Raw genomic sequence first — 12673 nt, forward strand, 5'->3', positions numbered from 1 at the left:
TAGAGGGAGTTCCCTGAGGTTCATGCTTGGGGGCGGTACAGTCGGTACCACCCTGAAGGTCATGGACAAGAACCAGTGGGAGGATGGGAAGAGACTGTCTATTTGTGTTTTGGTTTGGTGCTTTTCTTTTTTCCTGTGTAGACTGGGATCTGTTGAATTATATTACATAGTACGTTGTCTCCAACTGGGTGGCTTTTCACTGTTGGGCAGAAGTCTGCCTTGGACAGAGAACCTGTTTGGGAAGAGGAAGGAAGGAAACAGGATGGTCTGGTGGCTACGTACCTTTGCTGGAGCACCAGCTAGGCCATCTGAGGCCTCCTCTGCACGGCAGACCATCCTGTCACCTAGTTCACCTGCTCACATCGGCTCCTAACCTGTTACAAAGCTGACGCCTGCATCTGCAGCCCTCCAGAGCAGTGCTACTTCAAATGCCAGTCTGCAGTGAGATGAGAAGCGTATTTACCGGAATGTAAAACTGTTCCCTTCACCAAGAAAACCTTGTTACAAGAAACTGTTAGCACTAAACTGTGTTTTCTCTGACATAACTGACTTACACTCTGGAGTCATATAAGCTTCCTATCTGGTGACCACTGGCACATCAGCTAATCTGCAGACCACACTTTGACTAGCAGTACTCCAGACCCACCTCTAGTTCAGAAACACTTGTTGAGGTCTTTGAACCTCTGCAAGCCAGAAACACAGAGCTCTGGTTGCAAAGAGCTGCTGGCAGGTCCATCATGCAAGGGCCAGGGGGCATGACTCGGGGTAGGGGAACACGACCCCAGAGAACAAGTCAAACAGGTGACTAGGCGCCACCTGGGCCAAGGGCAGCTGTCCGCCCCCCTTTCCCTCTTACCACAGACACACACTGAAAGAACTAGAGTTGGGGTCCCTCCTGGAGGGCCTTGGTTTTACCTGATGTTTCTGGCGGCAAGTCAGCCACACTGAGTTTATTACCCTGTCCTTGCAGAAAAACAGCGTAGATCAGAGAAGAATTCATTGGTGGTCCTTGTCGTCACTCCTGGGTGTGACCAGTTTCCGTCTTTGGGGTCTGTAGAGAACTGTAAGTACCACTTCGTTCCTTGTTCCAGAAGCCAGCACTTGTCTGGAGCTATAACTCCAGATGGCCTGGCCTCAGTTGCAGATGCTAGGCCTGGAGCCCTCCATGAGGGTGGAGGACAGGGGTCACCAAGTGCCCAGAACCATCAAAGGAGAGTTGTTCCTGTGCACTCTAACCAGCGTCTGAGGGTTGGCTACGAACATCACACTGGCTAGTCACTGAGTCCCACAGGACACGTACCTTCAGGACTGAATATAATTCCTCTGGCATTTTAGGAACTTATGCACTTTGTTGGTTTTTCTCTTAGAGACCCTACACTAGAGAGGGAAGGAGGTTTTGGCCATTTGAACTGAGATGAAGCCAAGTCATTCGTCCTGTGGCTGCCCTGAGCAGCGGCATTTGGGGACATCTCAGTGTGCAAAGTGAACATTCAGGTCTTGGCTTCTTCCTCACATTGCTGAGGAAGTAGCTGAAGTCTGGAGACAAGGGGAGAGGAGGGGTGACTTCAAAGGCTCTGGGAACACTGTATCCTGGACTCACCCCTCCAAGCATCCCTTTCCCCAGGCTTTGAGCTAAAGCCTGGCAGGAATCCATGTTTCTGGTGGGGAAACTGACCCACAGGGCGGGGGGTGCTTTGCAGAGGATTCCACACCAGCCTGCCCGTTATCACACACCATTTTCCGGGGCCTCAGAGTCACTGGGTGACCACCCTCCCACTCTGGCCCCAGGCCTGAGTATCAGCCCTGCTCTCAGGGAATGCTTCCTCTTTGAAAGAAAAAATGTGTTTGTTTGTTGTTGTTGTTTTTCCCACGGCATATGGGATTTAGTTCCCCAACCAGGGATTGAACCCGTGCCGCCTGCCGTGGAAGCACAGTCTTAACCACTGGGCCACCAGGATAGTTCCTTATTGTTGGTTTTTAATCCGAGGTTTTACAGAGAACATGTGATTCTCTGTAATCTGAGGGTAGAAATCCTTAACCTAATGGAATCATTTCTGTCGTTTCAGACACACTGACCATAAATGATGAGCAGTGTCTCCTCCTTTCCGAGACTGTCTGGGGCGCCCTGCGAGGTAACAGGACGGGGCTAATGCTGGGAGGGAGAAGGATGATGTGGGAAGGTGGGCACTGGTGGGGTGAAGGGCAGGACCGGGGCCCAGGCAAACGCCCCCAGCTTAGGAACTTGCTTTATGTAGACCAGCTGGAGTATTTCCTCAACTCCCTGCAGGGAGTCTCCGCTGTCTCCAGCACCTGGCAGGCGTCACAGCCTGTGCGGTGACAGCCACTGCCCTGGCCAGCACTCTGGGAGGCAGAGGGAGCCCTTGCAGGCAGATGGCAGGCACCAGCAGGGGCAGGCGGCTGGGGAGAGGGGCCCACTCTGCCTCGCACACGGTTTGTTCAGCTCTCACTACGGACCCACGATTGGAAGGGCTCTTTAAGAAGGAAATCTAGATCAAAAGAAAGAGATAAATGTCAAAGAGGAGTTAAACAGTGATGAAATGAAGACTTCGCTAGCCAACGGGCGATCGGCCCCTGCCCTTCCTCTTGGTTCACTGAGAAGGTATTTGGTCCCTAGGCACAGACTTAGCCAAATACTTCCACCCCTTTTGGTAAGAGCTCTGCTGGTGAATGAAGTTCTCACTGAACTCCAAACCTTGTTTCGGTTTGTCTTTATTCCCTAGCCCCTCCTCCCCTCCCCTGCGTTTTGGAGAAACAGCATGCTGAGGCCCCTTTCTGCCCTCTTGTACATTTTGTGTGGGTGTTAACAATTAGTCAGGTTAAAGTGGGAGAGTTCTGGGACCCCAAGTGCCAGGCGTCAAGGTCAGACTGGAGAGAAGCCCAGATGGTACACTGGAAGTTGGCCTCAAAGGTTGAATGACCACAAATGTCTCACAGATTTTTAAATTCTGAAAATTCAGGATTCTGGGACTCTTTCACAGGGCTTCTGCTGGGTTTGTAGAAGTGAGGGCCCAGCTGTTGAGAACATCTAGTGCTCTAGACACAGCACGCCTGCCCTTGGGCCTCACTGGAATCTAGGAGTCTGTGTCCAGTCTCCCGGGGCAGTTGCCACCTGCCAGATCTCAGCTCCCTGTAGTCGGTTCTCTTCTCAGGGTCTGAAGAGGAAAAGTGGATGTTTCTTTGTCTTCTGGGTCCAGCTGTGGACCCACAAGTTTATGATCTCATTGAGTTTATGAAACTCAAGTTTATGATCACATTCTCACAATTCAAAGTGAAGAGGCAGCAGGTTAGAGGCCCCCTTTTCTCAGCTCCCTTAGCTCCTGATGAGTATTATCCACTGAACTATTTATCCCCTGTGAGCTGGCTTGTCCTTTCATATGTCCTCATAGGCCCCAGCTGTTGAGAGCATTTAATGCTCTGGACTCACCATGCCTGGCCTCTCTTCTTAATATCTTTGTGAATTCAAGACTTAGGGTTTATAGATAAGAGGCATGTGGGTGAGTGTATTGCTAGGAGGGGCACAAAACCCCCTTACACTGCCCGCTCCCCAAATAAAAGACAGAGTAAAAATTGATACTGGCTTCCTATTGTCCCCCTTTTCTAGCTGTTGAGAAGCATGCAGCCTACACTAGATTTCATTTCACTGTGTGCCCAAGCACTGTGCTCTGCCACATAGGAACCTTCCAGATGGTTCTAACTCTTTACCCACCTCCCTAAGTCTTTACATCCGCCTCTCTACTTCCCTGTAGGTCTGGAGACATTTAGCCAGCTTATTTGGAGATCTCCTGAGGGCACGGTGAGTGTGGGCCTTCAAAAAGGGCTCCTCTTAAATCTCTGGCATTTGCTCCCAATATTGAGAGTCCTGGAAATACCTTCTTTTGCCTAGAACAGAGTCCTGGTGGCTTGAGATGGTCCCAAAAAGAGTATTCGCAGAGATAATGGGTAGAAATTGGTTTGGTAGATTTTGCCAGTTGGGGTGTAACTCAGTTCCCCTGAGTCATTATTGAGTAATGACCTTGAGACCACACTGCTTTGAAGAGAATACTGAGTCAGTGAGAATCTGGTACACGTGAGCTGAGTGGTGTGTGGGACAGCTGCATTGGCTGGCAGGAGAGTTACTCTCTGGAGAGGTACATGCTTATGGTCATTCATTTGGAGGTGTGGGGTGTTTGTGGAGATAGTTACCCTGAAGAACTGTCAGCTGGTTGGGTTTTCAGGGATCTCAGAAGACTTTTCTCATCCCCCTCTACCCCACTGGTGAATTGCCTTAGACTCCTGACATGTTTAATGTTTGGTCCACACAGTTCTATGTCAACAAGACGGATATTGAGGACTTCCCGCGCTTCCCTCACCGGGGCTTGTTGCTGGATACGTCTCGCCATTACCTGCCACTGGCTAGCATCTTGGACACTCTGGTATCCAGGCCTTAAGGCCTTCTTTGCCCTTAGGATTCTGGGGTGATGGGACAACAGATAGATCCGGTGCCATATTCTTAAAGAGTTACAGAGAGAATATATGTAACTTTATGAGCTCCTGGGAAAAATGTAAAAGATGACCTGCTCCAAGATTCAAAAAAATACGAGTGATTTAAACATACCCCACTGGCTACTGAGGACCAGTGTCCAGGCCATCTCCAGTGACAGAGGAGGTGGGTTGGGGAATTGGCTTCTCTGACCAAGGGCAGCTATCTTTAGTTAGTATAAAGTCTTAGGAAAGAGGTGTTCAGGAGCCTTAGCTGGGGATGATCCTAACTGTCTAGAATTTGATGGGCAGTCTGAGCTGACAGTTACCCATCTGACTTACATGTCTAACTATTCCTTTGGTGTTCTGATGGAACCAGAGAAGTGGACATCTACCAGTCTTGGCATCTGAGACTTATGGCTTATGAGGCTATTAAATAAATTCACAACAGACCTCACAGTTTGGATAAACACTAGTCAAACAACCCAAACCAAGTGGCAAGAGGAAATATTAGTTTCCACGGTCTTGTGGGACTTCCTGACCCCAAGGTACCCCAGAGCTGCAGCCCTTCTCCCGTTGTGACTGTGACTCATCCCCCACAGAGGAGACTCTGCTTCTGTCAGCCATCTTTGGGTGTGCAGGGTCTTCCCCTTCCCTCCATGCCAGGCACAACCTGATGGGAAGGTCTGATACAGAGAACCTGTGGACACTTAGCAGGAAGCTGGGGCAGGCTGAGCCTGTGAAAGTGTGTGGTGCGGCCTGCCGCGCTTGGGGCCAAAGCTGGAGAGGTGGTGCTGGCTTCACAGTGCGTGCTCTGACCTACAGGATGTCATGGCATACAATAAGTTCAACGTTTTCCACTGGCATCTGGTCGATGACTCTTCTTTCCCATATGAGAGCTTCACTTTTCCAGACCTCACCAAAAAGGTATGTTTCGATTTTACCCACACCCAGTTGATGGCTTGAAGTCTGACTCTGGCTATGGCCCTGCTAGCAAAGGACATCAGCCCTCCTCCTAACCAGCCAGTTTAAGGGACACACTCACATATAGGAGAAGAGCACTGGCTTTGGAGACAAGAGACCTGAATTCAAGTCTAAGCTGTACCATTTCCTCTGTGACCTTCAGGAGAGAATCTTTCCTGGTCCTATCTTTTTATTAATATTTTGTCAGCTGGGTATAATAACTACCTTATTTGTCTCACTGGCATCATGGCACTGAGATAAGACAATGAACGGACAGCTTGTGGGAAATTATGATACAGTTCCTTGAAGACATCACCTGATATGAACAGGCTGTGGGTTGGTTTTCTTCCTTTTTTAAAAACAATTTTATGCATTTACTTTTGGCTGTGCTGGGTCTTCACTGCGGCGTGGGCTTTCTCTAGTTGTGGCGAGCAGAGGTTACTCCGTGGTTGTGGAGCGTGGGCGTCTCATTGCAGTGGCTTCTCTTACTGCAGAGCACAGGCTCTAGGCATGCAGGTTTCAGTAGTTGCAGCTCGCAGGCTCCAGAACACGGGTTCAGTAGTTGTGGCACCTAGGCTTAGTTGGTCGGAGGCACATGGGTTCTTCTTGGCCCAGGGATCGAACCCGGGTCCCCTGCGTTGGCAGGTGGATTCTTATCCACTCCAGCACCAGGGAAGCCCTGTGGGCAGATTTTCTGAAATCCTGGGGGGCCTGAAGGCATTTTGAATATCCTCTCCTCTGCTAGCCTTCAGGAAATGGGATCCTCAGTGTGTTTTGTGCCTTTCAGGGGTCCTACAACCCTGCCACCCACATCTACACAGCACAGGATGTGAAGGAGGTGATTGAATATGCACGGCTTCGGGGTATCCGGGTGCTGGCAGAGTTTGACACTCCTGGCCACACTCTGTCCTGGGGGCCAGGTAAGAATCATGTCTGCAGTTGGAGGGAGTCCACTGATTCCCTTCAGTGGGGAGTTAGGATGTTGACTCTTGGATGTAGCATGCCCCAGCCTTGGTCTCTGGAAGAATATTTTCCATCAACTTCTTCCACTGGGAATTTAGATAGGCAGAATTTACTTTGGGCGAAAGAGGACACTTCTTACTATTAAAACATGGGCAAATTCTTCTCAGATGTCCTTGCCTGATAATGCCCTTGTAGGTCATTGTGCCCAGAGTGGAAGAAAGATTTTGCCAGTCTGTCTAGATCAGGCTCTCTGCTTTTCTGCTGGCAGACTACGTGAGGAGAGCACGCTTTGGGAGCAAGGGTGACCCCAGTGGAAGAATGTGTCAAGGCAGCAGAAGTGTGTGACAGTTGTCTGGGTATGATTTGTGGACATACTTGTATTTCTTTGATTGTCACTCGATGCTCGTGTCCGTGATTGCCTGAGTGTTCCTACCTGAGGGAATGTCTATGAACATGACTGTCATCATGTATATGACTGTCCGTGGGGTTTGTGTATTTGTGATGCTAGTGGCAGATTCTCTATTGCCTTAGGTGTCCCTGGCTTATTAACTCCTTGCTACTCTGGGTCTCACCCCTCTGGCACCTTTGGGCCAGTGAATCCGGCTCTCAACAGTACCTACGAGTTCATGAGCACATTCTTCTTGGAGATCAGTACTGTTTTCCCAGACTTTTATCTGCACCTGGGAGGAGATGAGGTGGATTTCACGTGCTGGTATGAGCCCTGTGACCCCCCATCCTGGCCTGATAGATGCCCCCTCAGAGGAGAGGTCAGCCTGAAGAAGCCCCGCCTCAGGTGCTCCTCAGCTGTCCACCCAGATGGCTCAGGCCTCTCCTCTCTCCACCGACAGAGAGCCCCGCCTGGTCTTGGCATAGCCTCGAGGTATTGACAGAAGAACCACCTCCAGGCACAGAATTGTCTTAGAAAAATCAGGATAGAGAAAAATAGTCCCTGCTTTTGACAGTTTAAAATAGTCCGGTTGAAGAGGCAGGACACGTGAATTTGAGGCTAATATATGACAGTGTCTAGTTGGTATTAAATTATAAGGTTCCAGCCCTCAGATTTACTTAGCTCAAAAGAGGCTGAGAGGCTTCTTGGAGAAGTAGGAAATAGAGATGGGGAAAGAGTGGAGGAGAGAGAAAAAATAAAATGTAGACATTGTGTGGCAAGGGAGCTGCCATGGGTGACAGACAGCAGTGCCTGTATACACTTGGAATAAAGAATGAACATTAAGGAAAAAGCAGGATATGCCCAGGGTGTGGGAGGTAAGAGACGGAAACCAGAATCCAGTGTGCCTGCGTCAAGACCTCAGAGCCTCATGTCACAGCCCAGAGAGACCCAGATGTGTTCTCTTTGGAAGTGAACTTGAAGCTCTTTCTTGGCCTATATCAGTGGTCCCCCTTCACTTAGCTTTTTCAGCCATACTTCCCAAAGTTGTGGCCTCTTGAGATCCTCAGTTGATTGGTTTTTCAGATGAAAAAAAAAGTTGTGGGAGGCCAGGTGACAAATCCCCAAGCTTTGGGCTTTGAGGATGTCAAAAGAATTAATCTTCATTTTCTCTTGGGATTCAGGAAGTCCAACCCAGATATCCAGGCCTTTATGAAGAAGAAAGGCTTTGGTGATGACTTCAAGAAGCTGGAATCCTTCTACATCCAGACGTGAGGACGCAGCGGGAGTGGGCAGTCACCCTCCTTCAGAGTCCTCACTTTCCATAACAGGGCCAGGCCCTGCTGGACCACTTTCTGGGCCCCTGAAGGGGTCCTCTGTCCATCCTTTCTGGTTGGAGTGGTTGGTTCCCAACTGGTGAGACAGGAATGGGCCCCTAGCCAGGCTTGGCCCCCAGGGCACCAACACCAGTAGCTCAGAGCCTCTCGGAACTGAGCAAACACTCTCTACTCTCTAGGCTACTGGACATTGTCTCTGCCTATGGCAAGGGCTACGTGGTGTGGCAGGAGGTGTTTGATAATAAAGTAAAGGTGAGCCTGGAGCAGAGAAGAGGTGCTCCCCTCAGGGCCTCCCTCTGCTCTCCCATCCTTTCCCTGCTTCTGCATGCATACAGAGCTCTGAGCCCCGAGTGTGGGTGTCAGAGCCTCCGTTTGTCTTCCCTCACTACGAACTGATCGAGTTACTTGTGCTGCTAGGTTACTTGGGATTCCTGAAACTGGCATGATGGGTTGGGTTTTCATTCCTGTGTCATAGGCTAGGCTCTTCCAGGCCTGGGAGCAGGGCTATCTTCTCCTTCATCATTGACTAGTAAGATCCCAGCTTCCTGCCACATCAGGGGCTCTGCAGGAACCTCATCCCAGCTTCAGACACATCTGGAGATGCTTGGACATGACAGCCCCTGATGAGTTTTCTAGGCCCCACTGCTTGCCTCTGTTCTCTACTGGAGTTACTATCTCAGTGTCGACAGGACAGCTGCAGAGGGGCTAGGGGAGGGGGCAGCACGGAGCTCTCCTAGGGCCTTTGGGGGCCTTGGCCTCTGCACTGGGCTAGAAGTTCAGCGGCTAGGGGTCACAGAGAAATGCTTTGCTGCCGGGGAGCAGAGGGGGCTCACACCTCCCCGAGACTGTGTCCTGGGAACCTCTGTGCCATTTGACCTTTTGTGACAGGTTCGGCCAGACACAATTATCCAGGTATGGCGAGAAGAGATACCAGTAAAATATTTGAAGGAGATGGCACTGGTCACCAGCGCTGGCTTTCGGGCCCTGCTCTCTGCCCCCTGGTACCTGAACCATATAACTTATGGCCCTGACTGGAAGGAGATCTACCTGGTGGAGCCCCTGGCATTTGAAGGTAAACAGGGAGCTCTCCTTACTGCCAAAGCAGCTGAGGGAGAGAAAGAGAGCCTGGGTTGGACATTTCAGATCGGCAGATGAAATGTCCCGAGGAGAGGACCACGTTGGGAAGGTGGTTGAGGCCTGTCATTGCTTGTTTTCCCTCAGGTAGCCCTGAGCAGAAGGCCCTGGTGATTGGCGGAGAGGCCTGTATGTGGGGAGAGTATGTGGACAGCACAAACCTGGTCCCCAGGCTCTGGTAAGGGCTTTCTGGGGGCATGGAGGGCTGGGCTTGCGGGCATGGGTTCTGCCTCCCAGGCTCAGTCCCGTCCAGCCACCACCAGCCGAGTGCCGTCCTCTCGGGCCTGGGAGAGAAGGGGCCTCGCACTGCTGCTTCTGTTTGTATGGAACAGTCCTCCCCTGCCTGACTTCCGTGTTTGCTCCTTCAGCCCATTAGGTGTGTCACATGGAGACTGTTGGGCTTCCCTGGTGGCTCAGTGGTAAAGAATCTGCCTGCAATGCAGGAAACCTTGGTTCGATCCCTGGGTCAGGAAGATCCCCTGGAGAAGGAAATGGCAACCCACTCCAGTATTCTTGCCTGGGAAATCCTGTGGACAGAGTGGCCTGACAGGGTACAGTCCATGGGGTCACAAGAGTTGGACATGACTCAGACATGACAACTAAACAACAACATGCAGATTGTTGTCGGCACTTCACACACAGGGATCGGGAGGCCTGGAGAGCACGCTGAAAGAATTTTGTTTTGGGGATGGCTCGGGATCCAGCCCTGAGACGCACAGTCTCTGTACTAAGACTCCTCTCTGCTGTCTCCTCAGAGTGCTGCTACTCCTCAGCAAGCTTGGGGGGCTGTGTAGAGTTTACATTTTGAGAACAGCTGCCGCCGCCGCCATCAGTAACTGTTCACGATGCCTTTCAGAGGGACTCTGGTCCCTGTGTCTTTGGGACAGGAGTGGGGATCACGATCCCCATTTTACTGAAGATGAAGCGGGGCCCTGGCAGTCCTGGGGAGCCCTCACTCTGATTAAAGTGTCGGTCACATCCCTCGGCCCCAAGCTAGTCCGGGGTGCCTAAACAAGAGGCTGTGGGTGTCCAGCACCCTTGCAGGGAACCCAGAGCCCAAACCGGGTGCCTCTCTCCTTTCCGCAGGCCTAGAGCAGGGGCTGTTGCTGAGAGGCTGTGGAGCAACAAGATGGTGTCCAACCTGGACTTTGCCTTTAAACGTCTGGCACACTTCCGCTGTGAGCTGCTGAGGTAAGCAGACCATGGGCAGATCGGGGGCTGAGGATCCCTTCCTGACAGGAAAAGAACACTGATCGTAGCTAACATGTGCGGAAGCGTGTTGAGGGTGGCAAGCCCTGTCAGCCCTCTGCTGGCACTGCTTCATTCAGTCTTCGCCACAGCCCTATCACGGGATAGAGTTTTTATCCCCATTGCAGAGGCAGGCAGCTGAGGCACAGAGCAGTTCAGTAACTTGCCCAAAGTTGCTCACAGCCAGCAATTGAACTGCCCTCACTGTCTGTGCTCTTATCCACGGCCATGCGTTTATGGGCTCTCACGACACCCGTGCCCCAGTTGGGATGGGCCTGAGTAAGAGGGTCAGCTCCCTGGTTCATTCATTGACTTGGTTTTGAGACCCTGGGGAAACAGCCTCGTAGAGAGCAGAGTCCCAGGCTGAGAGCCAGGCATGTGGGATCTAAGCCTCTACTGTCTAATTTACTGGGTGATTTTGAGTGAGTTCCTTACCATCTCTGAGCAGATAACTTATTTGGATAATAGAGGAGGCATGTCTCGAGGTGCCCTAAAGAGACTGGTCAGGTCCTGGAACCGGTGAGGCTGAGATTTCATGCCCACACCCTGTGGGTGGGCTGGACAGTGCCTCCATGCCCCCTGCCCCTGACATTTACAGTGTTTTAGAGCCATTAACGGGGGCTCAGTGGGCCAAGAGCACTGGGCACATTGTAGGCATCCACCTTTTTTCTCAAGAGATTGAGTGACTTGGGGCTGGGGCACAGAAGCAGGGAGGTATTCCTCAAGGTTCCAAGGTGTCCCTGTATCAGGATCACTGGGGCACCCGATCCAGATGGCAGATTCTCGCCAACACACAGCCCCACCCCAGCAAGAGTCTCTGGAAGTGAGACCCCCGAGGAATTTTGGTGTCTAGTGACAGCATGAAATCCACTGAAAGGGGCAAGGGGAGACTGTTGGTTGTGGTGGAGATGTTGCTGGAGCCTAAAACTAACTGCCTTCGAGGACTCACGGTACCTGTTTCTTTACGTTCTCTTGCAGGCGTGGTGTCCAGGCCCAGCCCCTCAGCGTAGGCTACTGTGACATGGAGTTTGAACAAACCTGAGCAAGTAGCCCTCGGCACCAAGGAGGGTACTGGCCCTAGGAGAGCGGAAGCGGGGCCAGGCTTCCACTGCACCCCGCCCGGGGGATGGAGCCCCTTGCCCACGTGCCCCTGTGCCTAGAGACAAGGGGGCTGGTGCTGGCGGTGGCGTCCAATAAAGAGTGATGTGGCATTTTTCTATAACAAACATGGATTACCTGTGTGGAAACAAATGTGAGTGGTCCTAGGGAAGGGGAACTGCCAGCATTGGCCTTCTGCTCCTAAGGGTGATAGGCTCAGTGGGGCCCAGCCAGCCTGGGCTCAGTATCTGCCCCTGGAAGGATCTTACAAGTTGAGGGCTGGGAACGAAATTTGTATCCTCTGTGCCATCCTACCCTGCCTGAGTTTTGATGCCTCTCCTAGCTCACCAGAGTCCAGACACACACCCCATCCTTAGACCCATCACCTGGACCCCTGAGGCTTCTGTGCATGGAACACGATGGCACAGGGGACCAAAGGAGTCCCGGGAAGCGGCAGGGGCCCCAGCCCCAGCCTGGCCACAGAACAGCCCCTCCCCCTTGCATCCTCACTAGCTTCCCTCCCCTAGAGCTTTTCTTCTGCTTTAGGTTTCTTGTTACTTCCATTTCATGCAACCATTATTAAATATTGAACACAGACTATGATCTTGGCACTATGGTAGGTGGTTAAATTTGAAGGACTTAGTCCCCAGAGGCCCTGGTCTGCTCCCCAAAATGCCAGCAACCTCCACCCCTCCTCCCACCCATTTTCAGTCCAGTAGCATCTTCTCAGAGAACTGCTGGCACAGCTGAGACCATGTGAGGAAAGCCCCTGGAGGACCAAGAGGTGTGGGTATGTGGCTCTGGAAGAGTCTTTGCACCAGTGACCAGTCTGCCATAGGAAGAAATGGCTCATCATGGACCCAGCCTGCCCCCTAATGGTGTCATGTTCAGAAGTGACAGTGCAGCCCAGAGTCTGGGCCAGCAGTACACAGCAGCTGTTTCAGATGTGGATTTCTGTGACCATTTTAAGTTCTTTTACTTGGTCCTGGGCTGGAAGGACAATGGAGAGGTACAGACATTTCTTTCAGAAAGTTTCCAATATAGTGGATACAGAAAGTTGGGGAAG

The 12673-nt window shown here is 51.6% G+C and overlaps 1 protein-coding gene across 2 annotated transcripts in view; it reads left to right on the top strand.

The window, feature by feature from the left end:
* Positions 1 to 12200, top strand: part of LOC120860852 (beta-hexosaminidase subunit alpha) — a 31629-nt gene extending 19429 nt beyond the window's left edge. For both annotated transcript variants that reach the window (XM_040236559.1, XM_040236560.1), the window contains 13 exons: positions 971 to 1063; positions 2067 to 2132; positions 3768 to 3814; positions 4323 to 4433; positions 5305 to 5406; positions 6230 to 6362; positions 6937 to 7117; positions 7975 to 8061; positions 8307 to 8379; positions 9016 to 9199; positions 9349 to 9439; positions 10348 to 10452; positions 11488 to 12200. In XM_040236559.1, coding sequence (XP_040092493.1) covers positions 971 to 1063; positions 2067 to 2132; positions 3768 to 3814; positions 4323 to 4433; positions 5305 to 5406; positions 6230 to 6362; positions 6937 to 7117; positions 7975 to 8061; positions 8307 to 8379; positions 9016 to 9199; positions 9349 to 9439; positions 10348 to 10452; positions 11488 to 11551 — 1337 coding nt within the window. In that variant the 3' untranslated portion in view covers positions 11552 to 12200. The remainder of the gene's footprint in view (positions 1 to 970; positions 1064 to 2066; positions 2133 to 3767; positions 3815 to 4322; positions 4434 to 5304; positions 5407 to 6229; positions 6363 to 6936; positions 7118 to 7974; positions 8062 to 8306; positions 8380 to 9015; positions 9200 to 9348; positions 9440 to 10347; positions 10453 to 11487) is intronic.
* The last annotated feature ends 473 nt before the right edge of the window (positions 12201 to 12673 follow it).

Source organism: Oryx dammah, unplaced genomic scaffold, assembly GCF_014754425.2.
Source record: "Oryx dammah isolate SB20612 unplaced genomic scaffold, SCBI_Odam_1.1 HiC_scaffold_11208, whole genome shotgun sequence".
Lineage (NCBI taxonomy): Eukaryota > Metazoa > Chordata > Mammalia > Artiodactyla > Bovidae > Oryx > Oryx dammah.